This window comes from Arachis hypogaea, chromosome 15 (assembly GCF_003086295.3).
Source record: "Arachis hypogaea cultivar Tifrunner chromosome 15, arahy.Tifrunner.gnm2.J5K5, whole genome shotgun sequence".
NCBI classification, from domain to species: Eukaryota; Viridiplantae; Streptophyta; class Magnoliopsida; order Fabales; family Fabaceae; genus Arachis; species Arachis hypogaea.
The window spans coordinates 144,516,569-144,544,069 of record NC_092050.1 but is presented as its reverse complement, the minus strand read 5'-3'; the positions used below and the strand labels follow the sequence as shown (position 1 = coordinate 144,544,069).

The window sequence follows — 27,501 nt, the reverse complement described above, 5'->3', positions numbered from 1 at the left end:
CACCGACGGCAACACCTCCCCTACCGCCTCAGGAGGGGGACTGCGACGCCGACGATGACGAAGATTACTGAGATTTGTAAGATTTAGGGTTTTATGCATTTTTGTTTGTCTACTTCATTTTATTCTACATTTGTGAACTTTTATTTCATTCAAACTATTTATTTTTTAATAATTTCTTGATTTTTGGCGACGTTAAAGTTCTGCTAACAATTTTGTTAACAAAAGTCGCCTAATTGTGGCTTAAGTGTGCCAAAAAAATTTAAGGTTTATAAAATTAACATTATTGTCGAATTTATTGTTAGACAAATTTGACAGTAATATGGTGCCTAAACACGTGAAACGATGCCATAGTTACCGTCGGATTTGTAACTATCAACAATCTTGCCAATTCCATTGAAAAGACGGACCGAAAATTTGCCGGTAATTAACATTGGACAAAATAAATCCGACGATAAGAAGTTTCTAGTTATATTTATACCGTCAACCCAAGGAAGACGGTAAATAATCCAACGATACTCATCGTTTTTCTTGTGGTGCATGTAAACAAATGCAACCTAACGGAACGCTAATGTGGACAGCTGAATACTACGTTGGACTCTGTAAAACGACCTTGTTTTTGTTTTGGCACTCAAATAGCCCGAAAAAAACATCGTAAGTGATATTTATTGAAAATTTTCTTCCTAAAGCAAGTGATTCGGCGTCATTTTTAGGCTATTTGAGCCAAAAACTAAAATGATATCATTTTATAAGTTTTAGCATGATATTTGGTTGTCTATGTCAATGTTTCATTAATATTTTTGTCTCGGATATTGTTCTAAGGATTAATGTGAACCACGTTTACAAAGTTTTAGGATTAAAAAAATAATTAAAATTTTATAAACTAAATTGAAGTTTTAGTACAAATTTGAGACCAAATTGAGTATTAACTTTTTCATGAAGGATAAATCATCCTTTCAAGAAATAGACAGGTTCGGAATTAACTAACGTCACAACTAGGTAGTTATTTATTGTTAAAGGATGAAGTGAAAATAAAACATGCAGCAATGCAGCATAGCATTAGGAAAATGGTTGGTAATCGGGGTTGACTGACTCTGCCTAACTCGTGACATATAGTATAGTTTTCCATGACAGCGGTCAACATTCAACACCTCCCTCAACTGGAAAATGAAAAATCAACTACAGTCATGGCAACCGTCGCCATTATTTTTCCAATAACGTTCACACCATCAGATCAATAGCGAACTCCCCATGGTGCTTGCATCCATAGGGATCATCGTGTCTCTGTTGCTGATGACCGCTTTGCCACCATCCCTGTCTCAATCACCACCTTCCGATAATCACTCTCTGTGCAGCCATCCATATCAATGTGGCACACTAGAAGCATACTACCCTTTCTGGGGGAAAGAACGACCCCGCCAGTGTGGCGGCGATGACAAACTCCAGCTTTTCTGCACGGAGGAGCAGTATACTTACATTGAAATGGGCTCCAAACGATTCGGTGTGGCGAATGATGATGACCATGACAACGGGGTGAAATTGCTGCCCTATACAGTGGCTGACAGAGGACCTGATGTTTGCTCTTGGGATTCCGGTTATTCTCTGAATTACCCTCTCTTAATATACAACCAAAAAGTCCACAACATCACCATATTCTATAATTGCACCTACTCCTATCCAGATAATCATAGCCTAGGGTGCGGTGATGTTGTGTATTACAATGGTACGGAAAAAGAGGTGCTGGGAAGTCATCAAGAGCTTAAGAATTGCCATCATCGTATCCAAGTGGCTGCTGAGGCTGTTGTGTTGAACGGGGTCGGAGTTGATGATGCTTCTGCTCTGCATTTCGGTAAAGGTGTGTCGGTGAACTCTACTTATTCTCAAGATTGTATGAGATGCTTGGATAGTAAAGGAACCTGCGGGAGGAACGATACGCATGCATTTACCTGCTATTGCCCTAATGGATCTAACGCGCTCCAATGTTCTCATCGTAAGAGTATGTCTTAACAGTTCCCACATATCTTTTTTGGTTCAGTTTCCTACATTACTCACAATCTTCAAGTTTCATCCTTCATTTTACGAAGTCATGCATGGATTACAGATTAGGTAATGAGTAGGAAAACTCCAATTCTCGAACACCAATCATGAACCCCATCCAAACTCCTTCCTCCTATGTTCTTTCTCTGCATCCTTTTCAAATCTCAACCAACAAATAATCCTTCAACTCTACATTATAATCACCGTTGTCTTCTTGTTCTGCTACCACTGTTGTATCTATGCTCTCACGCATAATTACAGCTTTCTTCAATTACCATTTACTTATAGTGCTGATAACACCAAATCTCTTTCTTCTGTAACTATACTACGGAACCAATAGATTTTTTTTATTTGATTTTTAATTATTTATATTAAATATCTAGTATTTATTGTTAAATGAAAAAAATATATTGCATGAAAATTTATTATGACATTTTGATAGTAATTTTGTAATTTAATAAAATTTTATCTTATATTTATTAAATTAGAGAAATTATGTATGAAAAAAATAAGAATTTTAATGCAAGATAATTTAGATAATTTAAATTGCACAAATAAAAATTCTGATAATTCTTTTGTAGTTTCCTTAGCAAGTATTCTTCTTTGCACTTTCTTCATGTCCACATTCTTATGGTTAATGCTTCTTTCTTTCTTCATATAACATCTGGTGAAAGCACACACTCAAATATTTGAAATTAAAGTTTAAATTAAACTCGTGTTTGTTTTCACTGTTAACTGTTGCAGGAAATCACTGGAGATGGATAGTTATCGGTACAGGTAATACATCTAGCCTCCTGTGCTATTTTCTTCTGTTATTTTGTCTTGTGTTTGTTTCATTAGTGAATATATATAAAAACATATTAGCTGAAAGTTTATGTCATCTTCTCAGTCGCTGCTTCTGTGGTTGGAGTGCTAGCCCTTGCCATGGCCTTTGGAGGGAAACTTCACTGTTCTCCTGCTGCCGCATGGCACTACTCTAGTTAAGTCGCCATTTGTTTAATTATTTTTTTCTTAAGGTCATCAACTTTATGTTATAGCCTTAATTGATGGTAAATTTTGGTATAAGAAAGGTTACTTGTACCACTTTCTGGTATAGTTCCTTGACAGGCTTAACTTTTGTTAATCAAACCACATGAGTCATGTTAAATCACATAGCTCCCCTTGAAGCTTCATACAGGGTGTGATATCACGCACGAACCAACCCTTCTGTCAATTACATGCCAGCATCACAACTTTCTTAGGAAAGATCCTAGAAGCATATAGCTCTTACTTTGGTTCTGTTTCTCTAGAATATTTATAGAAAATCAAATCATATTAAATGTTTCTAACCACTAATTCTCTGAGGCTACTTGTATCAGGTTCAGGTGTAACAATTACAGCAATTGCAGTTATCCGAGTGTTGGTTAGTTGTTTTACGTGTAAGTTGTTAAGGTTAAAGAGTAATCGAGATATTGAGACCTTCTTAAAAAATCATAGAGTCTTGACTCTAAAGAGATATAAATTCTCGGATGTGAAGAAAATGACCAACTCTTTCAAAGTTAAGCTAGGACAAGGTGGTTTTGGTGCTGTGTACAAGGGAAAGTTACGCAACGGTTCCGATGTTGCCGTCAAAATTTTGAATCAATCCAAAGGAAATGGTGAAGATTTTATTAACGAGGTAGCTAGTATTAGTAGAACTTCTCATGTTAATGTTGTCACCCTTCTTGGATTTTGCTTAGATGGCCACAAAAAAGTTCTTATCTATGAGTTTATGTCTAATGGTTCACTTGACAAGTTTATTTACAAAAAAGAACCTAAAAATACTCCACTCTTGAGTTGGGATAATTTGTATCAAATTTCCATAGGAATTGCTAGAGGATTGGAGTATTTGCATAGAGGATGCAACATTCGAATTTTACATTTTGACATAAAACCACATAACATCCTTTTGGATGAAAATTTTTGTCCTAAGATATCAGATTTCGGACTAGCAAAGCTTTGTCCTAGAAAAGAAAGTCATATTTCCATGTCCGAAACCAGAGGAACAATAGGGTACATAGCTCCAGAAATGTGGAACAGATATTTTGATAGAGTTTCACATAAATCTGATGTTTATAGCTATGGAATGATGCTTCTAGAAATGGTAGGAATGAAGGAGAAGAACATAATTGCAGAGACAAGTCAAACAAGCGAGATGTACTTCCCTGATTGGATATACAAAAGTCTTGAACAAGGCACTCAGGTAGGACCTAAAGACGAAGAGTTATCAATGGAGGAAAATGATGTTGTCAAGAAAATGACAGTGGTGGGTTTATGGTGCATTCAACCAATTCCAAGTGATAGGCCAACAATGAGTAAAGTTGTAGAAATGTTGGAAGGCAGTATGAATTCCCTGGAAATTCCACCAAGAGGTCTGTCTTCTCCAATAAGAGTGGTGATAGAATCTTCTACGGTTGTACCGTTGGTAGAATCTTCTTCTATTGTATCCGTTGTAGAATCTTCTACTGGTGTAGAATCTTCTATTGTATCAAACACACATTATAACCTGAATGTTTTCACTGAAAACAAAAATGTCAGCTAGTGAAAGGCTAAGATTAGCAAGAACTTGATCCTACTAAGGCAAGTTATTTCTAAAGCTTCATTTTTTTTTCCAGTTTATGTTATTGATGTCAGAGGTTCTAAATCTTACTGTACCCGTTTGATCAAGCAATAGTTGTGCTTTTGCCTCTCACCATTAATTGTTGGCATCTTTTTTACTTTCTCATGGTAAAGTGAAGCCTCTTCGTCAAGCTTTGATCTTACGTTTTGGTTCTTGATGGATAGGGGCATAAGGCTCCTAAATCAGACTTCCTAAGAATATTAAGTGTTGCAATAGAAGGTGCTCAAGGATATGTTGCAAAGTGAAACAAAGAATGCCATTTTGATCAATTGAATACGATGAGTACTAGTAACGAGTGTCTACAAAGAAACTTCGATTTAATTGGACAAAACTAATAAAAAAGAAAGGTTGTAAAAAAGCCACAACCAGCTATGTTTATTAATTCTTCTATCTTTTATTTATTTATTTTTTATTTATACTGCAAATGCCTGTTGTTTCACTATAGGTGTTAAGTGGAAATTAATTTAGAAAGAGTACTTGCTTGTTGTTAAGACTTCTTTTGTTCTCCTTTTGGTAACAATGTTCTAAGATTTGAAACTTTCTGATATTTCATGAATTGAATAGTGGTTGAATTTCTGTTTAAAAATTTTCCTATTAATTTTAACAATAACTGAGTAGTATGGGAGACATGGTGTTATACTATAGTGTTTTATTAGTATTCTACCTAACTCGACTACTCGAGCAAAATTGCTTTACTGTGGTTTAAGCCAAAAGAATTAACCATCATCAAGTAATCAATTGTTATATTATATTGTATTGTTTATCTCAAGCTAAGAATGCTAGTATATATGTTGCAACTTGCTTAGGGTGTCACACTATAATTAGCTATTGTAATATTATCTGAACTAGGGTGAAGCCCGCACGATGCGCGGATCGTGGACTTAATCTATTTTGTTATGCTGTTATATAGTATATTTATGAAAATTTTGTTATATATTTACTTGAACTGCTAATTTACTAAGTGTACATGCATAATTACGTGTAGAAAACAGAAAGTAACTGAGTTATATGACAACCACTTGGAATATCCAATTGCATATTTGCATATACCAAAGGCTTGGGATAGAACTCAAAATCAATGCCTAATGTTACCAAAAAGATATTATTAAAATGGAAAAATGAATTAAAAATGCGTCTTATTTAAACTTGATATCACATGAAAAATATAACAATAATATTAATATAATTATTAAACAGATAAACTCTCATAACCAACGCAGCTTTATCAGCATCTATGTACATCTCAATCTTAAAGTCATCTACATTACTAATGATAGCACCCAGGCTCTAACTGGGTGGACGCTACCTATTTGATGCGCTCTCTGCTATTTTCTGAAATGTGAAAGAAGGATCACTTATCCACTAGCATTTGGTGTTGTAGATTTGCTCCCTACAGTTGAAGCCGGCGACGGTGGAGGCGGATCATCCTTCAGCAATACAGCATCATCTGCAGTTGATGAGATATCCATGACTTCAGCATGGCTTTGGCCTTTGTACTCGCCATCACTCTGTATATCCTTGAGAGTATCCACTACTTCTTGCATTGAAGGTCTCATATCTTTGGAACTCTGCAAGCACTGAAATGCTAACTCGGCTACTGCATTTATCATCTTCCTTACCTTCAAATCTGAATCAAACCCAAGATTTTTGTCCACTAGCTCATGCAGTGCCTGATTCTGAATCTTGTTAATGGCCATGGTGGACAAATTGATTTCGTGCCGATGCCTTGTGATATCAACAGCCGGCAAGGATGATATCAGCTCAACCAACACAACTCCAAAGCTATAAACATCACTTTTGACAGTAAGCTGGTAGCATTCATGGTACTCTGGATCCACATAACCAGGTGTCCCTTGAGGAACGGTTGAAACATGGGTGACATTGTTTGGAAAAAGGCGCGAAAGTCCAAAATCTGCGACTTTCACAACAAAGTTGCTGTCAAGAAGAATATTATTGGTTTTGACATCTCTATGGATGATTTCAGAATCATGAAGATATGCCAAGGCAGTTGCAGTCTCCATGGCAATGTTCATCCTAATATGCCAGGGCAGTGTACCAGCTTTGGCTCGGTTTCCATGAAGATGATCAGCAACAGTTCCATTTGCAATGTACTCATACACAAGCAGAAGTTCACGGCTGTGGCGAGAAGTGCATCCAAATAGTGAGACAAGGTTTTTGTGGCGTAGGCGAGTTAGGATCTCAATTTCATTCATGAATTGTTCTACTCTCCTGTAATTGTTCTCATACAACCGCTTCACTGCGATGCAACGTCCATCTGGTAGTTGTCCTACACCAGAAACATCAGAAGACAAGTATCTTTGTCAGCAATCATGGAAGATACACATATATGCCAATAGATACAGCAAATGATGCTTGAAATTTACCATAATACACTGTCCCGAAACCTCCATCTCCTAGTTCTCTGGATGGGTCAAAGAAGTTAGTAGCCTCTTCAAGTTCAGTATAGGTAAAGAGGTGCGCTCCAAAGTATTGACTTCCCTTCTCAGTATCTTTCCAAGATGATGGATCAGAAGACAAGCTCCGCGGCTGTGTATAAGACATTCCATAACTGGTCTTCTTTCGCCTTTTATAGAAAAGAAGGGCCATGGCAAGGGCAAACAATCCAACCACAGCAGCAGCAACTGAAAAGATGCACATAATCTTTCAGCTAATATTGTTTTTCATATATATTCTCCAATGAACATATACAACAAAATAGCCCAAGAAAATATCACAGGAGGCTGGATGTAATACCTATAACAACGAGTATCCATTTCCGGCGCTTTCCTGCATCTGTTAACAGTGAAAACAAAGATGAGTTATAGCACTCTTGAGCCAATCTTTGTTAGAGTTTAAGGTAAAGCCAGAGAACATAATCATTAATATTTGAGTGTGTGCTTTGACCAAATGTTACAATGATTTTGGCTTAATGCACCAAAAGTTGCATGACACCCTTAATGTACCCTATGATGTTTGTCATTGAACCATAGAGTCTTAGGAAATAGCTATCTATCAATTCCCTAATGACTATATATAGTGTGCTGCTAGGTAACCAGAGAACATAAGCTATTCAACCATGCATGTTGTTCCGCACTTCTTTTATATTTTCTTCAAATTCAACCATTAGAATGTGCACACGAAGAAAGTTCAAAGAAGAACACTTGCTAATTAAACTACAAGAAATATGATTAGAATATTTCCTAATATGTAATAAATTACCATCACCACAACTTTTCAGGTATGACTTATCCTTGCAGAAACAGAGAAACTGATAACCATCAAATCCACACCGTCCACCACTTTTCTCACAGTATTGGCAATCAGGTGCAGTCCAGTTTAAAAGAAATCCCATCTTCAAAATTTCAGTATAATTCATTTGCAATAAGCTACTGAAATTAACAGCAGCATTCATGTTCAGTGGCACATTAATCACAAACTGACACTCATTCATGGAGTAGTTTTTGCGCTCCAGTGCCTCCTTATGAAAAACCGCAAATGAATAATGAGTAGCATTTTTAGCACAATCTACTTCATATATAGGGTAATCTATTGGTTTCGTGGTACAGTTATAGAAGAAAGAGAAATTATTGTTCTCAGAACTATAAGTAAATGGTAACTTATCAAAACTGTAATTGTTCATGGGAGCAGGACACTTTTCCTCATAGGCAGCAAGGTTAGCAGCAGTAAATGAAGAGTTGGTATAATTGATATCTTTCACTAGCAAGTCATAATTGGATGCTTTGAGAATTGGATTCTTGTTCTTGCAGGTGATCTCAAAGTGAGGATAGCCGCAAAATGAATCCTGTTCGTAAGGGATCCAGAATGGATACTTAATGTTTAGACCATTTCCACAGCTTCTAGGTGTGCAGGCCACAAATTTTGGATTAACAGATACCACAGTGGTAGCCAGGGAGAACAAGAAGATAATGGTGATTATAATGTATAGTTGAAGTCCATTGTAATGGATGGAGATTTGAAGGATCATTTGTTGCCTGAGATTTGGATGGGGAGCAGAGAAGAACATAGGAGAAAAGAATTCGGATGGGGTCCGAAGGAAGCATTTAGAGAAGAAATTCAACGGAGTTGGCAGCTATTGTGGAAAACTTTTTATATGCTACTATTTTATAGTGGGGGTCATGATTGGTGTTTGAAAACAATCCACCAGAGAATTACCCATTCACATTTATAAAGATGGAGAAGTAGGCCAACTACCAATATTTGTTTTCATAAACTTAGTAATTAGCAATTTTGTGAATTTTCAATTTTGTTGGGGTGGGGTGTTTTTGTAGTTTTAAATTTGTTTAATCATAATAACAATGTCAAAAGTTGAATGTTGATAATGGAAAGTAGGTGAAGTAGCTTGAAAAAGAAGTATGAAGACTCCTTTCTCTTTATTAAATTTAAAAAAAAAAAATAGACACAAAACAAATACTAATGGTGAGAATGAGAATATGGTCATTCCCAGTAATGGTGACATCACAAGGATCCTGCACTTAAAATTTAGATAGTAGTGTTTTTAGAAGTTCTTTGTAAGAGAATACATGTATGTGAGGACTTTGAAAGGGAAATCGGAGAAAGAAAAGCATGTCATGTACAGAAGAAAGCAGAAAATGAAGTGTATGATTGTGAAAGACGCGTTGGACCAGAATGAAAATAAAGACTTAGCGCACTATCTAATTCTAACCCCATAATTTAAAAAATAATTCAATAAATAAACAAATTAATAATAGGAATTGCTGCTGCACTTTCATGCATATGCAAAACCCAGGGAGACAAATCCGTTGACATGTGAAATCACTAATATAACCCTCAAAAGATGTAGCTTTTGCCAGAACTAGAAAAATAATTTCCCTGCATTCCTTCTATTTTATCTCTTTGACTAGGTCAGTGAAAAATCTTGACCTATGATGCACAGTTGCACACACTTATGAGATTTTATTATCATGTCGTTAATCAGATAAGATAAGCCTCCAGCAGTTTATTTCTTTCCGAAGAGAAATATGTGCGAAACTTCAACTACATCTAAATCGTAAGAACAATTTAAAAAAAAAATATTACTCCTATTCTTTAAAAATGTCATTCATACATAATATCTTTGTATTGTATTTTACATAAATTTATAAGAAAAAGAATAACATTATCGAATAAAAAGTGATAATATCTATTTTATTTTTTAATTAACAATGGATGTAATAAAAATCAATTAAATTTGTAACTCAAACTAAAAGTTATAAATCTAAAATTGAAATATTACATATTTAAAATTTATGTTGATTGATTATTATCATTTTCTTATTATAGTACAGGAAAATCATCACTTTACTGTTTAGCTTAAAACCTTAACCTGGTGTACCCCAAGTTTTTTGTTTGATTTTAGTACACTCTAACTTTTAAGTTCCCATTTTTTTATCGTTAATTTTTTTAACAGCAATTTAAACTATTTTTAGACAGATGTTTAAAAAATAACGTTAATAAATTATTTTCTTTTTTTCCTGGCCTTTTTCATAGCATACTCTAAGTAGTGGATCACAGCTAATGCCAAACTGTAGTCAGCCGCCCTAACAGCGGAGCTGAGCTGACATGGTCAATTCCTCTGTTCTGTTGAGAATTGGAGGTTTCCTACTCATTTACCTAGTACTACACTAGAGGTTTCTGCCGCTTGTTAAGGATCCGAAAGGGATCAAATGCTTGGCGCGTAAATGGATTGAATAAAAAATAATCTAATCTTTAATCCATGCATAACTTGGTAAAATGAAGGACGAAACTTGAATGATCATGACTAATGTAGGAAATTGAACCAAAAAGATATGTGGGGACAGTAAAGACATACTCTTTCTTTGAGGACTATTATAGGGAGGAGGACCAGGAGAAGGGACCGGAGGAGGACCTGTATGAGGACATGGGAGGGCGTTAGATCCATCAGGGCAATGGCAGCTAAATGGATGCGTATCGTTCCACCCGCACCTTCCTTTACTCTCCACGCATCTCATACAATCTTGAGAAAAAGTATAGTTCACCTTCACCCACACACCTTCACTGAAATGCAGAGCAGAAGCATCATCATCTCCCTCCACGTACGACCACAGAACAGCCTCAGCGGCCACTTGGATACGCTGATCGCAATTATCAAGGTCTTGATGACTTTTCAGAACCTGTTCTTCCCTACCATTATAATACACAACGGGACCACTACCGTAGCAATTCATGTTATGCTTATCCGGATGGGAGTTACTGCAATCATAGAATACTGTGATGTTGTGGACTGTTTGGTCATAGGTGTATAGAGGGTAATCCAGAGAATAATCGGAATTCCCAGAGCAAACATCAGGTCCTCCGTCATCCACTGGCAGGGGCGCCAATTTCACCCTGGAATAGTTAATTAGGTTCTCAATTTCCACCACATTGAATCGTTGTGACCTCATCTCAATGTAAGTGTAGAATTTTGGGGGCTGCCCGCCGTATCCACTATCATTCTCCTCCATGCAGGAAAGGTGGAGTTTGTCATCGCCGCCACACTGGCGTGATCGGTTTTCCCCCCAGAAAGGAAAGTATGCTTCTAGTTTGCCACACCGATATGGCTGGTGGAGACAGAGGGAGTGATTATTGGAAGGTGGTGATTGAGACAGGGATGGTTGCAAAGCGGCCATCAACAACAAGGAGATGATGATCCCTATGGATGCAAACACCATGGGGAGTTCACTATGGACGTGGCAATCCATTCTTCAACAACTCAATACAGCTTACAACAGTTTTATTTATTTATTTGCAGAGTACGGTGTACCCAGGAAGCATTAAGAAGACCGGTTATTGGTGTAATGGTGTGAAGTTCTTACGGAAAATAATGGCCACGGTTGCCATCACTGTATTTGATTTTTCATTTTCCAGTTGAGGGAGGTGTTGAGTGTTGACCACGGCCATGGAAAACTATACTCTAAGTCATGAGTCATCTACAAACAAAATGGGCTTGCATGTTTTAACGACCAATTAGGCAGAGTCAGTCAACCCCGAAACTACCACCCACGTTCCCATGTCTTTCTTCGCTCGTTTTCAAGTTTTTTCTTTATTACTTCTTTTTTTCGCAATAAAATAAATCATTTACTACTTTTCATACAGCTGCGCTAATACAAAATCAATGATAACAAATATAATGTTTAATATTCAAAATTGTGAGCTGAACTACTATTTTCCTTTTATGTTCAGTGCTAGTACTACTTTAATAGCTTTTCCTCATCATTTCCCTTGTGATTGTTTATATTCCTTTTTCTTTAGTAATTGAAAAGAACACACATATGACATAACCAACCAAAAGAAAACAAGACGCGTGTTTCTCACATTTTTCTTACTACCTACCTTTATTCATTTAGCTTTTAACGCTCTGGACCAAGTCTTCACCATCTTAAAATTCTATGATGACCAAAATGACACAGCTTATGCAGCAATAACATGTTTCATGCTTAATTACAATTTACATTTGATCATAGGTGCATATCAACATCAACTTGCTAATTAAAAATTGTTTTTGAAATGAATTTATTAATAGAATAGATTATTTAACTATCTCTTTCAGAAAGTTCACTTCAGACGCATAGCTACATTTAAAAAAGTTTGTCAACATTAAAGTAGCTTGGATCTGAGATAGAAAGTAGGAAGTTGAGACAGTTAACTGAGAAATAAACAAATCCATCCAAGGCAGGGAACACATAATTTACCCTATCCTTGACTTTGATGATTGATCTCTATCAAGGTAATCATCACAACTAGAGGTGTAATTGTGATTTGGTTCATCTAAATGAATTATCAGATGTTGAGTACCAAGAGAACTGTTAAGAGTCAACTTCATTAAAGAAGTCTAGTATGACTAAAATGACAACAAATCGAGAAACGGCATAGATCATACAATTTTAATTTATATTTTGCAGTAGGTACTTTATCAGCATCAACTTGCTATTTAATAATGGCTTAAAGTTGAATGCATTAACATAACATAAACTAGTTCTCTATTTTGCATCACCTGAAATAGAACAAGCTGTATTCATCAACTTAAAGTTAGCAAATAGACAATAACATTTTGACCTCTACCATAGATTTCTAAATTCAGATGTACCAAACCAATCATTCATGCACTTTAAATTACAGAAGAAATAAGTAGGTGGCAGTGGCTAAAGATTTAAGTTTTCAGAACTAATCCCATTCTAAATGTTGTAATTTGTTTAATTAACAGGTGGGAACAGGGTAGAAATTTTTGGCTGAGTTTGGTATTGAGGTGAGAATGGGATAGAATCTTAAAAAATTTGTAATCTTAAAATCTTACTGGGGCAATAGAAAATGATAGGCCTATGACCAAGAACAGGACATTCATATGTATGTTTTGCAACAATACAAGCAAACTGAGCAAAGGAAGAATTTATTTCCTACAAGTGTTGACAATGAATGCCATTTAATTTATTGCAGGCCAGAGCATCTTCAAAATAAGCCAAAATAAATACAAAATAATATGAAGATTGGAGAGTCAACCTATAGGTTATGGAAATTCCTAAGTTCCATTTCTAATAAATAGAAGGTCCAATAAGATGTCAATTTGAGAACTAATATGATATATCCTGTGTTTTAAATTTTCTTCCAAGAAGCTGTACTGCATCATCCAAACTAAACAGGCAACACAATGTTATTAGTTGTTGGGGCCAATATAATACCTGTATAAGTTTCTTTTGTTTATTATATGTTTTTGTATTAAAAAATAAACTTGAACATTATAATAAAAAAATAATTTGATTAGTTTGGTATCTGTCATCTTCAAATGAAATCCAAAGTTTTAACATGCAATCAACAAAGTGACACATTGACACATACTATTACCATGTCGTATTAAGGCTTTTAAAAGTTTGTGCTCATTATTACTACTACATCTTCAAAAGTCAATATCTGCTAACAGACCCAAATTCATTAACCCTATATGTAAGTTAGAAAATTCAAATACATTATCTCATTATTATGCGTCCTTAATAGTAAGATCATATATCAACAGCACAACATGAACATGATCAAAGAAGAGTACCTTTGAACACTCAAACCAAACAATTCCATGTCTAAGAAATGGAGCTCTACCTATCCTACCGGAGTGTTATGAAATTTGGCTACTCGAAGATTAAACTAAAAGCTTTAAAATGTGATTGCAGTCACAATTGCAGTTGTGTTGCAAGCTAATGTGGTGGGACGGGCAATCATAAGATTCTTCATAAAATTCAATAGGACAAACCTAATAAAAAATAAAAGTAGGAAGAACACATACCCTTAGCACTATGATCTGGATAATTTAGTGGACCTGGATAAGGTGATGACAATGGCTCTGATGGTATTGGTGCTGATAAGGTTGGTGACTGAGACAGACTACTATTGCTGCAAATCCCACCATATGTTTGCTGATTATTTCGACAGAAGCAGATGAATTCATTTAAAGATGCATTGTGTCCACACCTCCCACCAGATTGTTTGCAACTATCACATAGGGTTTCATTCACTCCACTCCATCCAACCTCAAAACCATTATTTAACGCATAGTTATTGAAACTTAGTATATCCTTGGCTAGGGCAGGAACAATGATAAATTTACACCCCATATCAAAAATAACACCCAGATTTTCCATCAGAACTAAGTATGCAGCACTAGGATCACCACCATATATGGAGCAATTAAACATCCCAAAATATTTAAAGCTTATATCAGACCAATACGAAGGAGGATCACAGTCATATACCAGAGTTATGTTGCCATCGTTGGAAGTGAATTTGAAGAAATCGTTATCCAAACTCACATTGGTATTGTCCCTGGAACAAGGATCATTGTACAAATCAAACCTGGCAATCTTCAAACTTTGACTATTTTGATCGATGTCGATGACATCAAACTTCTGTGATTTGATGTTTATAGTCACTTGGTCTTGTTGGCAATCAAGCTTGAACCTAGGATGGCCACAGTAATCAGGTTGGTTGCTATTCCAAAATGGGTAACTAATGTTCTTGAAGGTGCCACAGGTAAAAGGTGCACAATCTGTGTAAGCTTTAACATCACCGGCACTATATGTTGGCAACAAGAGTGATGAAAAGAAAACAAAGGCCTTGACGAAAGAAGGTGGAAGTGGAGGAGGAAGAAGAAGAGGACGAGCCATTTGCTTGAATGATTTTGAATGACCAAACTTGACTATGGGAGAGTCTAATATTTATATTATATGTTATTTACTGTTTAAGACCTTGTTAAGCTGGCAAATGATTAGTACCATGTTAATTTGACTCTTTAACTTTTTTAGATATTATGATTTTAAAACCGCTTTTACAAAATTTATATTAGAACAGACCATGTTACAATTCAATTCTTGTTACGATTTTATATTTTACGTATTTAATTTACTTTTTCATTCCCTTAAAATTTTAGTTTCTCTATCTTAACTATGTGTACAATTGCAAGATTCCCCTACGTAAATAATGAAACTAGAAAGCAAGGAAATGAGGTTTACCAAGTTTGGTGGCGTCTTAAATATAGCGTTGACAATTTGGATGGACATTAAAAGGAGCTTAATTGTTTTTTTGGCTTTAGCAAGCAAGTGCATATCGGATAACATTTATTCAAATGATGTGATGCTTTTGTAGCACAAATGATCTTTCAGTTTCACTAGCATTTTCCACTTCTATTAAATGACATCTATCCATTATGGTTAATAAAAGATGTAAGGGAAAGGGGACATAAATGTTAAGTGCATTCAATGGAGTGAAGCTCCGAAGCTAGAATTGGAATTCAGCTGTAAAATAATATTAGCAAGTTTTGGATTGACCATCATAAAAAACAACGGAGACCGTGCTGTATTGGGTGGAGTAAAAAAATACCATTTTCCAAAACTGCTAGCACACTACTCCTAAATACACTAATTAACACTAATTAAGTGCCAAAACACTACCTAGTACCTACCGAGTTCATATTTAAGTTTTCCATTTCTTAAAGAAATCACTCTTACTACATGTATAACCAAGCAATAAGTCAATTACTACCATTAATGCTAAACCAAGTGATTTTAATTAAGTTGTATGATAACAAATTCTGATGCAAAGTTGGAGTGGATTTTAATAATAGCATCATGTGTATCCAGTCTATACTCATTCATATGTTAGAGAAATAAATAACATCCTTAGACTAAATAATTCATTCAGTAGTTCTCATTCACCAAACATCTGGTTGTCTATCCTTTTTTTTTTTTTTTTATTTCGTCTTTAGACTTCTGACTAAAAGCCAAAAAGAATATAGAAAAAGCAATCACTTCATAAGATAAAAAGTGGAATATTTCTATTTGTTTATATTTTTTTAGACATCGAATATTTTTCTACATAGAGTATTTTTTAATTTTCCACATACTTTTTTTAATAACGAAAAACTTAGCCAAATATAAAAAATAATAGAAAGCTTAATCAAATATAGAAAATATCAATCAATAGCTGAGTTATAATTTAAAAATATAGGTAAATATAGATAGTATCAATTTGTATATAATTTAGGAGGATTTCTGTTGTTTATTTTATAATTAATCTCGATATTTTAGGAAAGTTTTGCTGTTGTGTAAGGATATCAGTTGTATATGTGTGTGGCTTATGAAATGAAGAAAGCAAATCGGATAGAACAATTTCAATTATGTTATCAGAGCGCGACAAACACAAAAAAAAAAAAAGAACAAAGGGCAGGTTGTAAAACCATGGCAGCAGCTATAGAACCAGAGAAGAACATTGGAGAAAAACCAAAAATCCTAGAAGGAGGGACCAAGAAGACTTACTCGCCATATGATCTCAGTGCAAGCGACAACCCGGCAACATAATCACACAAGTACAGTTGCGTGGAGAAAATTATATGAATGGGCCAGAAATGTGAAAATGTCTTTTCGTGCTCGGAGAAAATTGGGATTTATCGATGGGATACACCCCCAACCAAAGGAATATGTGGCCAAACTAGAGGATTGGTGGATGGTGTGATGAATCCATATTTTACGACAATTTTTTGTTAGAATTGAGTGGATTTCATCATATAAACCTACACTTATTCCATTAAATAGCATGCTTTTGAGCTTTCTTCCTAAATTGTGCTTGATTATGAAAACATACTCTTTTGTGCCTAATTTAACCTAATTTTATTCCATTTGTCTTCCATTCGATACCTTGATGTTGTTTATGAATGATTTCAGATGTATAAGGTAGGAATGGCTTGGGGAGAATGGAATAAGAGCATGCAAGGAAGAGGAAGCATGAGGAAACGAAGGAGAAGAGCAAATTGATGTGTGCGTGTGCACAGCCTCCTGTGTGTACGCACAGGTAGCAAATCAGAGCCAAGTGTGCGAGCGCACAGCATTTGGCGCATCGCACATGCCTTCATTAAAAATGCACATGACTCGCGTTTTTGATGGATTGGAGGCCCAATTCTGATGTTGGAAGCTCATATTGGAAGGGGCAAACCTTGTAGAGAGGGAGGATATCATTAGGGTACTTTTTAGAATAGTAGTAGGAAGCTTTAGTTTAGTTTTTTCTCTAAGTTTTCTCTCAACACCATTAGAGTTTATATTAGGGTTTTACATTTCAAGTACCATTTCCATTTTTGATCTTGGTTTGTGCTAGCCTCCATTGTAAGTGTCTCTTAATTACTACTCTTTATAGTTACAATTTTGATACTCTTTCTTGTAATTAAAGTCATAGTGTTAATATATATACTTTTTGCAATTTTGATTTCTTGTTGATGATTTTGATGATTGATGATTGTTATATGCTTGGTTGAGTTGTTCTCGTTGCTTTTGATTACTTGTTACTCATAGTTTCAAGCATTTTCTCAATTTTACCATGATTTGTGTTTTTGCCCACCAAGTGTTTGTGAAAATGTCAATTTTGATTATGGGCTAAATTTCCACCCTTTGGCTTAGGGAAAATGAGTTTATGGGTTCCTAGAGCTGGAATGTCCAACATTTAGTGATAATTTTTGGATTGTTAATTGTTTTTGTTTCCACTAAAGCTAACTTGTTGTTAAGGCAATTAGCAAGTGAGTTAGGATTTGTGGATTAAGAACAACTATGCTCCTTAACCTACTCTCCGATGTGAAGGTTAACTAAGTGAGATTAATCTATTACAATTGTCATAGTTGTGATTCCAACAAGGAAAGGATCCCTAACTCATCCCAAGCCAAGACTCCATTTATGTTTTGAATCACACACACACATACATACATCAATCACTTTTATAGCTTACTTGTCTATATTACATAGCTAGTTCTTTAATTCTTTTATTAGTTCATGACTTGCAATTTTGAATGTTCTTTTATTCCTTTAATTGTTTATCTCTTCATTGAAAATCTTGTTGCCTTCACAACCGAAATTGCGCACTCATTGATCACTAGTCCTTGGGAGACGACCCGGGAATTAAAACTCCAGATTTATAATTGTTTTGAATAGTGACATCTTTTGATTCCAAACTTTGGTCGAGCATTACTTGTTGGCTTGGAACTATACTTGTAATGGAATTATTTTATGAAAATTCTAAGCCGACGGTCCTGCGACTGACCACGGTGCAATCCATGATCGTATCTTGGATTTTGAACACAATCAAACCAAGCCTGTGATTGACTGTGGCATATGAAAAACTGCGTAAGAGCTATGGGAAGACATCAAGGAACGGTTTTCTCTATGGTGAATGGCCTGCGGATCCAGCAACTAAAGGCAAATTTATCAAGATGCAAGCAGGAGGATATGAACATGACAACCTATTTTGGAAAATTAAATGTCCTATGGGATGAAGTAGCAAATTGTGAACAAATGCCCATTTGTACCTGTGGCAGTTGCAAGTGCGGAATTGAGAGTCAACTTGAGAAACAAAGAGAGGAAGAAAAGGTTCATCAATTGCTGATGGGACTGGATGATGCAACATATAGCACGGTAAGGTCAAATATTTTTGCAGCAGATCCCTTGCCCTCATTGAGTTGTGTCAACGCGATGCTGATTCAGGAGGAGAGAGTGAGAACAATCACGAAATCAACAGAAGAAAGAGGGATGGTTGTGGGCCTTGGAATACAAACAGGAAGCAAGGCGAGAGGACGTGGATGCCATGAAAAAAAGACAGTGACCTGCTCGAAATGTGGAAAGAATGGCCATGATGTGAAAAAATGCTTTCAAATTGTGGAATATCCGGAATGGTGGTGCAACTGACCCAAAAATAAAGGAAGGAGCAGTGGCAAAAGTTCATGGCGTCAAAGGGCTTAAAACTGTGGAGCTCAAGCACGTGCAAATGTGATGCATGCTAGTGGAAGTCAAGCCAATGATGTAGAAACAAATAAACTTGAGAAGGCAGGTTTACTTAATGAACAGTGGAAGGTGATACTAGATATGATTGGCAAGCAAAAGCCTGATGATTTTGAGAAAATGACCTGTAAGAGAATGTTTAATTTGTGGATCGTTAATAGTGGTGCATCCAACCACATGATGGAACCTTGGAAAATTTGTGGAAAAGGAAAATTATACGAGGGTGCCCAGTGGGATTACTTGATGGTGAACATGTGGTAGCATGCAAGCAAGGAACAATGATCCTTGACGGAGGGCTTGAGTTGAAAAATGTTCTTTATGTGCCCGAATTGAAATGCAATTTGATCTAATTCTCTCAATTAATAGATGAGAAAAATTGTGTTGTGAATTTCACTGACAAAGTTTGTATTATGTAGGACCACACTTCCAAGATGCTGATTGGAGCGGGTGAACGGAAAGATGGGCTTTATTGGTATTGTGGCACACACAAGGCTCAAGCTTATCACATCAAAACAGAGAATCAATTCGATATTTGGCATAAGAGACTAGGACATTTGTCTTTTAAAATTGTGCAAATGCTTCCTGTTTTAAGTGAGAAATGTACCAGCAATGAGGTGAATAAAATTTGTGAAATTTGTGAAAAATCCAAGCAAACAAAAAACAAATTTCCTTTGAGTGAGTATCATGTATCAAATATTTTTTATTTAATCCATTATAACCTATGAGGACCTTATAGAACCCCTTTTTCATGTAGAGCATCATATTTCTTAACTATTGTTGATGATTGTTCATGTGCGGTCTGGATATATTTGTTGAAAGAAAAGATGGAAGTTTTAGTCACTTTGAAAAAAAAATTTCCTTGGTTGATCGACTGTACAACAAGCCTGCTAAAATGGTGCGATCTGACAATGGCATAGAATTTATGTGTTTAAAACAATATTTTCTTCAACAAAGATTGTTCACCAAACTTCTTGTGTTGGCACTCCACAACAAAATGAAAGAGTGGAACATAAACATCAGCATATCCTGAATATTGCCCGGTCTTTATGTTTTCAAGCCCATCTTCCTATTCAACTTTGGGGAGAATGTGTGTTGACGGTCGGGTAATTAATTAATCAAACGCCATAAAAAATATTGCAGGAAAAAATCTCTATGAAGTATTTCATGGAAAAGCTCCAAGCTATGAGCATTTGAAAATCTTTGGCTCCTTCTGCTACGCTCACAATCAGAACCAATAAAATGACAAATTTGAAATTCGAAGCCGAAAATGTGTGTTTGTCAGGTATTCATTTGGACAAAAAAGATGGAAATTGTTTGACTTGGAAAAGAAATTATTTTTTTGTCATGTGATGTTCATTTCGTTGAGTATATATTTCCCTTTAAACAAGTCCAAACCAATACTCCTAGAATAGCACTTATGCTGACCCGTATGATTGAAGAAATATTTAAAGAAGACACTTTCCATGAGTCACGGTCAGTTTCAACACCTGGACCCCAATCGTCTAACCAAAATGAATATGTGGGGAGTCTCACACAATCAGTGACTCTACCAATTACCAATGACCAGGGGGTCACACACTCAAGGCTGACACTAACGACCATGCCACCACTGCCTTGGACCCAAGACCGGATAACTCAGATGACTCAGCACCATTCGCCGAACCACGATGCGTCATCTGCTGATTTGCCGCCAATAGTGGAAGCTTCACTCGGTTGCGGCCACCGTGTGAAGACACCCTCTGTTCGTCTTCGCGATTTTGTCATCACTGCCATCATCCAAATGAGCCCATCCCGTCTAATATCCCTCTCCATCAGAATTCTCAGGAGTCTTATCCTATACAAAATTTTGTCAATTGCAATTCTTTTTCACCACAACACCGTATTTTCCTTGCTGCTCTCCAAGCAGAACAGGAGCCTCTATTTTTCTCTCATGCAGTGAGAGACGAGCGATGACGAGAAGCTAAGTCTCGTGAAATTCATGCTCTTGAAATCGATAATACGTGGACGCTCACTGCTCTCCCTCTAAGAAAGAAGGAACTTGGCTATAAGTGAATATATAAAATAAAATATAATGCTAATGGGACAATCGAACGGTTAAAAGCAAGACTAGTCATTTTCGGAAATCATCACGTAAAAGGATTGGATTACAATGAAACTTTCTCTCTGTTTGCGAAAATGGTCACTATTCGAACGACTCTTGCAGTAGCATTAGCTCAGAACTGGGAACTACAATAGATGGATGTCCACAATGCTTTTCTACATGAAGACCTTGATGATGATGTTTATATGAAGCTTCCCCGGTGTCGTCTGTAAGCTCCAAAAATCTTTGTATGGGATAAAGCAAGCTCCTCGCTATTGGTTTGCAAAACTATCTTCTGCTCTTATTCGATAAGGTTTTCATCAATCTCAAAAGTATTACTCCCTATTTAGTCTTTGTCGCTCTGGGTTACAACTGGTTATGCTAGTGTATGTTGATGACCTTGTAATTGCAGGAAATAATGGTGCTGCAAATTAAAATTTTAAACAATATTTGTGCCAGTGCTTCCACGTGAAAGATCTCGGCGAGCTAAAGTATTTCTTGGGGGTTGAGGTTGCTCGGTCTCCCACTAGCATTTTTTTGTGTCAGAAAAAATATGTTTTGGACATCATCACTGAAGCGGGGATGTTAGGTGCTAAGGCAGCCTCTACACCATGTGAGGAAAATCATTGGTTGGCATCAGCTGCTGGTCCTGAAATTTCTGATCCTAGTACCTATTGCCGACTTGTTGGAAGATTGATTTTTTTATGTTTTACTAGAACTGATTTAGCTTACAGTGTGAATATTTTATCTCAATTTATACAAACTCATCGCATAAAACACTGACTAGCTACTTTGAGAGTTGTTCATTATCTAAAGGGTTATTCTAGCCAAGGTATTCTGCTGCCACAAGACAATGATTTACACCTGTATGGGTGGTGTGACTTCGATTCGATGAGTTGTCCTCTAACTCACAAGTCTCTCACAGGGTGGTTTGTTCAACTTGGCAACTATCCCATTTCATGGAAAACTCAGAAACAACCGACGGTCTCTGCCTCCTCTGCTGAAGCTGAATGTCGCTCAATGGCTAAGGTGACACGCAAATTGAAGTGGATTAAGGATCTTCTTTATGATTTATTCATACCTCATCCTGTCCCATTCGCCTATACCGCGATAGTCAAGTGGCCCTGCACGTCGCTAAAAACTAGTTTTTCATGAATGCATGAAACACATTGAGGTCGACTGCCACCTTGTTTGGGATGAAATTGTGCAGCAATGTCTTCTTTTATCATATGTCACAACACAAGTTTAATTGGCTGATATCTTCACTAAGGCTCTCGGTCCCCACAAGTTTACAACAGTCTTGGTCAAGTTGGACATTCACGACTTACATGCTTCAACTTGAGGGGGGTAATAACGGAAAGCTTAGCCAAATATAGAAAATAATGGAAAGCTTAGCCAAATATAGAAAATATCAATCAATAGCTAAGTTATAATTTGAAAATATAAGTAAATATAGATAGTATTAATTTGTATATAATTTAGGAGGATTTCTATTGTTTAGTTTATGATTAATCTCGATATTTTAGGAAAGTTTTGCTATTGTGTGAGGATATCAGTTGTATATATGTGTGATTTATGTAATGAAGAAAGCAGATTGAATAGAATAATTTCTATTTCTTTTTGTTGCTCACGGTATCTCTCAGCTCGGCAGGGCCAAAAACTAATCCGTTGTGGATCAAAGCTCCATTTAATGGTTTGCCGCTAGCCAATGAGTTGCTGTTTGTACAATGTAGTACGCAAACTCCCCGACACTTGCTTAACAATTAATGAGCTAACCACTAGACCAACATTAGTTTGTTTTCACGTTCCTTTTATTTCTCATCGTTTTTTTTTTTTTTGGTTTACCCAAACGGTATCCCCCAACCTGACAGGTTAAGGACTAATCCATCGCGAATCTGAGCTTCATTTAAGGGTCTGCCGTTGGCCAATGAGTGGCTGCATGCACAAGGTGGGGTTCGAACTCCCGACACTTGCTTAAGCGGACGAGTGAGCTGACCACTCGACCAACCCAAGTTGGTTATATTTTAGGTCATGAATTTCAATGGTGGTTTTTTATTATTATTTTTTTTTTGGTGTGTAATTTTTAACGTTAAAATTGGGCTCGTAAGCTATTCATTTGGGCCCAAATCATTGTCCATTATAATTTAGGGCTTGTCACCTGCTGAGCCTATCGTATAGTCATGTGAAGCATTCGATCGAATGTTTGATATAATTTATTAAGATACTGTGAGGACTAGCCGACTAGGGTAATAATTTTAATATATAATATGCAATTACGTAAACGTTTTTCCTAGTGAAGTCCAATGTTTATCTACCAAATATCACTAAAGATCTGACAATTTTTGTCAATATTTTGACACAAATATGTTGGCGACTAGTATTCCAATGACATTGAGAAAAATCAGAATTCAGAAACAAGTTAAGATACAAAAACAAGTCTCTTAGAAAGAAGTGAATTAAACTTGGATATACAGCAGCCAATAACCAGCACTTGATACAAGCAAAGATTAATCAAATAAAAGCATCCAAATGAACCGCATCATACGATCAACCATTACATTTAATCTACTATTACTAGTGTTGGAATAAGTAGTATGACCACAATCCAATCAATCACGTGTCAAATAATTTGTTGTTGTTATTATATTAAAATGTTAATATAATAAGGTGCTTGATTAAATTTAGAGATTTATCATTGTGATAGTGATTATAATATTGAGAGATAAATCTTTTATAATTTAATCTAAATTGTTCTTGGTCATAGGATTATTAAAAAGGACATTAATAATCCGGAAAGATCAATATATATATAATGGTCTTCATTGGATGAAGATTAGTAGATCTCATTTATTAAATTATATATATATATATGGTGCATATAGAGATATGACCATTGAACTGACTCACTTTGAGAATTCCTAATGGTTATAATTACCGTATATTTGTCAATAGGATATTCTCAAGATGAACATGGTAATAGAGTTTCCTTTGACCTGCGACTGTCATAGTAATTAACAATGTATTTATTATACTTTGATTCCGGACACCTAATACCTTAGGGTGCTAGTTGAATGGATATTGGGTATGATTTAAATACTTGTAGAATTAATGATTAGTCAATAAGGAATCCGTCAACTCTCGGTAAAGAGTTTGAGCTCTATAATTATAATGATTGAGATGAATAAAACCTTGGCCAAGGGGATTGAATGAATGAAGAAATGAGTTTCTTAGGTCATTCACAGTTCATTATAACAATGGTAACAAGTTAGAGTTTGACAATTAAACCATACTCTAAAGGTTAACAAAGAGCTGGAAAGATGGAAGGAATTATACTTTGTTCTTCTAAGGTTCTTAGTAAAAATATATTACTTCATACTATCGGGTCGTTGAGGAGTGTTGCTAGACGCCAACCTTGATTAGTAAATTTAGTATGACTAATTTACTACCCGCTTAGTATTGAACCTATGGGGTTACACACTAACGAGTGTTCTAATCTTTGCTGTAGAATTATTTAATTATTATTTTGATTTGATCAAATAAATAATTATATTAATTCAAATGGAATATTATTATATTTTTTGCTAGCACCAAGAATATAATAATAGTATGATAATTGAGAATATTATATGAGATTTGAGAATAATTAGTTATTCTATTTCTAAACTTGAATTCTAAATTTGGATGAGATCCTAACTGATTCTATTTCAAATTGAGTTATGATATGATTCATAAATTTGAAAGATTCAAGTTTAAAATAACAAGATATGATTTAAATTTGAATTGAGAATCAAATTTAAAATCAGTAACAAATCTCATACTATATATATGTATGCCAAGAGTAGAGGAATGTGAAAGAGACGAGAATAAAACACAAGGGTTTTATTCCTTTACCTCTATACACATAAACGTATGTAAGCCTGATTCTTTGAGAAGAATTTTATGGCATGCAAAGAGTTGTAAGAGGTTTCTCAATTTAGATCAGATGTCCATTAGTCAAGGAGTTGACAGCAAAGGTTGGTCTCGGTGTGGATACGCATAGCGCCTTCGTACCATCGAAAGAGAAAGTGATTTTTACTAAAAGCGTCTAAAGGTATTTAGATCTAATCTACTATCTATATATTATTGGAATAAAGTTTAAGCACAAAATAGATATTTAAGGATTACTTTTTTTTCTTCCGCTGCGTGTTATGAACACATAGTAATCCTTCAACTAGTATAAGATTATAATCTTATGTGCAAGTTCTAACAAATTAACAACAATTCAACATATCACTGTTGACCTTGGGTCAGCACCTTGTTTTGGAAAAGTCCAGCTATAGTAAGATTTTAAATCTAATAATGCCATTTGGTAATTATCAAATAGTTTTGAGCAATAAAAGTTGGTATTTTTTAGCTAATAGTTATAACTTTTAACCTGTGACATGCACTTAATGTAAGATTGAACCATGATAAATCATGCGAAGCTAAACAAAAACTAATATATATAAGATTTTCCCACAAGTTTCAAGGCTAAAGAGTGTACCTTTTTTGCAACTTTTGGCAACAATTCTGCCATCTTTGCATATGCACAAGGTTTGCCTAGCAGTTCCATTATATGCACAATACCCATCAGAAAGCTCGCACTCAGCACAATCCACAGCTCTGTTCCAATCAAGAACAAACCCTTTGTTCATAGCTGCACCAAACCCATTGATCAAATCACCACTTTCGATCTGATCATGCTTCACTGCCACCATAACCTCAGCATCACAAGAGTTAGTCCAAGTCCTACCACCAATATCCGTTCCAACCTCGAACACATAAGACTTCTTCCCCTGACCATTTATCAAACACTTGATAGGCACGGCATCAACCACTGAAGGCTGAGAACTGCAATTGAAGTAGAAAGTGATGTTCATATCCAAATTACTGAAAGACAAAGATATGTTCCCTATGGAAACGTTGTTCTGTGCCCTTGGACATGGATCATTCATCACATCAATGTCAACAAGTGTGATTGAATGATTCACATAGTTTATGTCTGTAACATAGTATGTGTCAGTTTTCAGTTGGAGGATAGGGTAGCCTTTTTTTGAACATTCAAGACCAAAATCCGGATAACCGCAAACTTCTCCGACGGCGGTGCCGGAACGTTTCCAGAAAGGGTACTTAATGGAAACTTCATTACCACAATCAGAAGGAGCACAAATTGGTAATGAATCAGCATAATATCTCATGAATATGGTGGAGAATAATGCACATAACAAGTAGAAAGCTTTTGACATGGTGATGACTCTGTAGATGGAAACTTCAGAGTTGATATTTGTGTTATTTATTCATTTTAATTTATGTGTGAGGTAATACTTGATTATGTTATCTATATAGGTGCTAGTTTTCTACTATTTGATTCGGTAGTCAAAGAGAAATTTTCTGGGGTTTGAAAGTTATCTATTTTTTTACTTAATTAGACAAAGGAGGAGTGGAAAAGGAATATGTGAAAATACGCGGCAACTTCATTTAATTTACTTTAAAATGTCTTTATATAAAAAAATAATTAAATACTTTTATATTTGATTAAATGATTTAATATAATGTATGATATTATGATGTAAGTAAATTAGACAAAGAGTGAATATTATTTATTTTATAATAAAAAATATTTAAAAAATAAAGATATCTTATACAAAACATATTCTATTCAAAAATAGTCACCAAAAAAAATATTCTATTCAAAAATTTAGTTATAGTACTGAATCTCCATTTTTCGTTTAACTTCATTCATAAAAGAATTTTCTAATATAATATATTTTATATCTTAAATATAATTAAACATCTTATAAAATTGATAATCTTCATGGCAATAGTGTAATATTACAACTTGGTACTTTAATTGAGTTTCTATGAGCATGAAGGTTCATATAGGTCTCCTCCAATTGATCCCTATAATGTAAAGAAAAGAAAAAGAGGTGACTGAATGAATGTACGTCAAACTAAAAATTGTTTATTAAATTGGGTTTCATGATGGCCGGAGATACGTGGCTAACAAGTTAACTAATAAGCACTAGAATGGTTTAAGTATGGACATTAATCCTACGTTCGCCACTCACATTCTTATTGAATAATAAATATGAGAATTTGAGAAGATTGGTAGATAAAGCCTTTAATTCAAAGTGTCAACATTTTGATATTCACATTTTGTAATATTTTGTTTGATGAGCAACTTTAATGGCACTAAAAATCACATATATAGATGTGTTATTTCGATAGGAACACAATGTTAGGTGTGGATACATATAGTCATCATTATTCTACTAAATTAAAGTTACATCGGTTTTAGAGAAATCTTGAATGTGAGTATGATCACAAAACATTATTGTCAAGATATTAAATTGAAAGGCGTGTGCCAGCCACGTTCCTTTGAATATAAAATTCGCGACAAGGGCCCAGCCATCTTCGTT

General features: G+C 35.4%; 2 protein-coding genes across 6 annotated transcripts; one reads left to right on the top strand and one right to left on the bottom strand.

Moving 5' to 3' along the window:
* The first annotated feature begins 1,147 nt into the window (after nucleotides 1-1,147).
* On the top strand, nucleotides 1,148-4,774 carry LOC112751085 (LEAF RUST 10 DISEASE-RESISTANCE LOCUS RECEPTOR-LIKE PROTEIN KINASE-like 2.5). The gene is made up of 4 exons (XM_025800121.3): nucleotides 1,148-1,993; nucleotides 2,779-2,811; nucleotides 2,924-3,013; nucleotides 3,393-4,774. The coding sequence occupies exons 1-4, from the start codon at nucleotides 1,249-1,251 to the stop codon at nucleotides 4,592-4,594; spliced, it is 2,070 nt and encodes a 689-aa protein (XP_025655906.1). The 5' UTR covers nucleotides 1,148-1,248; the 3' UTR covers nucleotides 4,595-4,774.
* A 1,017-nt stretch (nucleotides 4,775-5,791) lies between these two features.
* On the bottom strand, nucleotides 5,792-26,476 carry LOC112751084 (LEAF RUST 10 DISEASE-RESISTANCE LOCUS RECEPTOR-LIKE PROTEIN KINASE-like 1.2). 5 transcript variants are annotated; one of them, XM_025800120.3, is made up of 4 exons: nucleotides 25,587-26,476; nucleotides 7,427-7,465; nucleotides 7,057-7,314; nucleotides 5,792-6,959 (listed from the first exon to the last, which is right to left on the bottom strand). In XM_025800120.3, the coding sequence occupies exons 1-4, from the start codon at nucleotides 26,326-26,328 to the stop codon at nucleotides 6,028-6,030; spliced, it is 1,971 nt and encodes a 656-aa protein (XP_025655905.1). In that variant the 5' UTR covers nucleotides 26,329-26,476; the 3' UTR covers nucleotides 5,792-6,027. The 5 variants fall into 5 exon arrangements, with proteins under 5 accessions (XP_025655905.1, XP_025655902.1, XP_025655901.1 ...); XM_025800117.3 differs by lacking the exon at nucleotides 25,587-26,476 and adding an exon at nucleotides 13,962-14,871; XM_025800116.3 differs by lacking the exon at nucleotides 25,587-26,476 and adding an exon at nucleotides 10,503-13,930.
* Nucleotides 26,477-27,501: the final 1,025 nt, after the last annotated feature.

Excerpts from the sequence above, each read along its gene's own strand:
- LOC112751085 (XM_025800121.3), top strand. The coding sequence starts at position 1,249 with ATGGTGCTTGCATCCATAGGGATCATCGTGTCTCTGTTGCTGATGACC. Across the intron at positions 1,994-2,778 it reads CCAATGTTCTCATCGTAAGA|GAAATCACTGGAGATGGATA; the intron begins GTATGTCTTAAC and ends TAACTGTTGCAG. Across the intron at positions 2,812-2,923 it reads ATGGATAGTTATCGGTACAG|TCGCTGCTTCTGTGGTTGGA; the intron begins GTAATACATCTA and ends TCATCTTCTCAG.
- LOC112751084 (XM_025800116.3), bottom strand. The coding sequence starts at position 11,391 with ATGGATTGCCACGTCCATAGTGAACTCCCCATGGTGTTTGCATCCATA. Across the intron at positions 7,315-7,426 it reads ATGGATACTCGTTGTTATAG|TTGCTGCTGCTGTGGTTGGA; the intron begins GTATTACATCCA and ends GCATCTTTTCAG. Across the intron at positions 6,960-7,056 it reads TTTCGGGACAGTGTATTATG|GACAACTACCAGATGGACGT; the intron begins GTAAATTTCAAG and ends TTTCTGGTGTAG.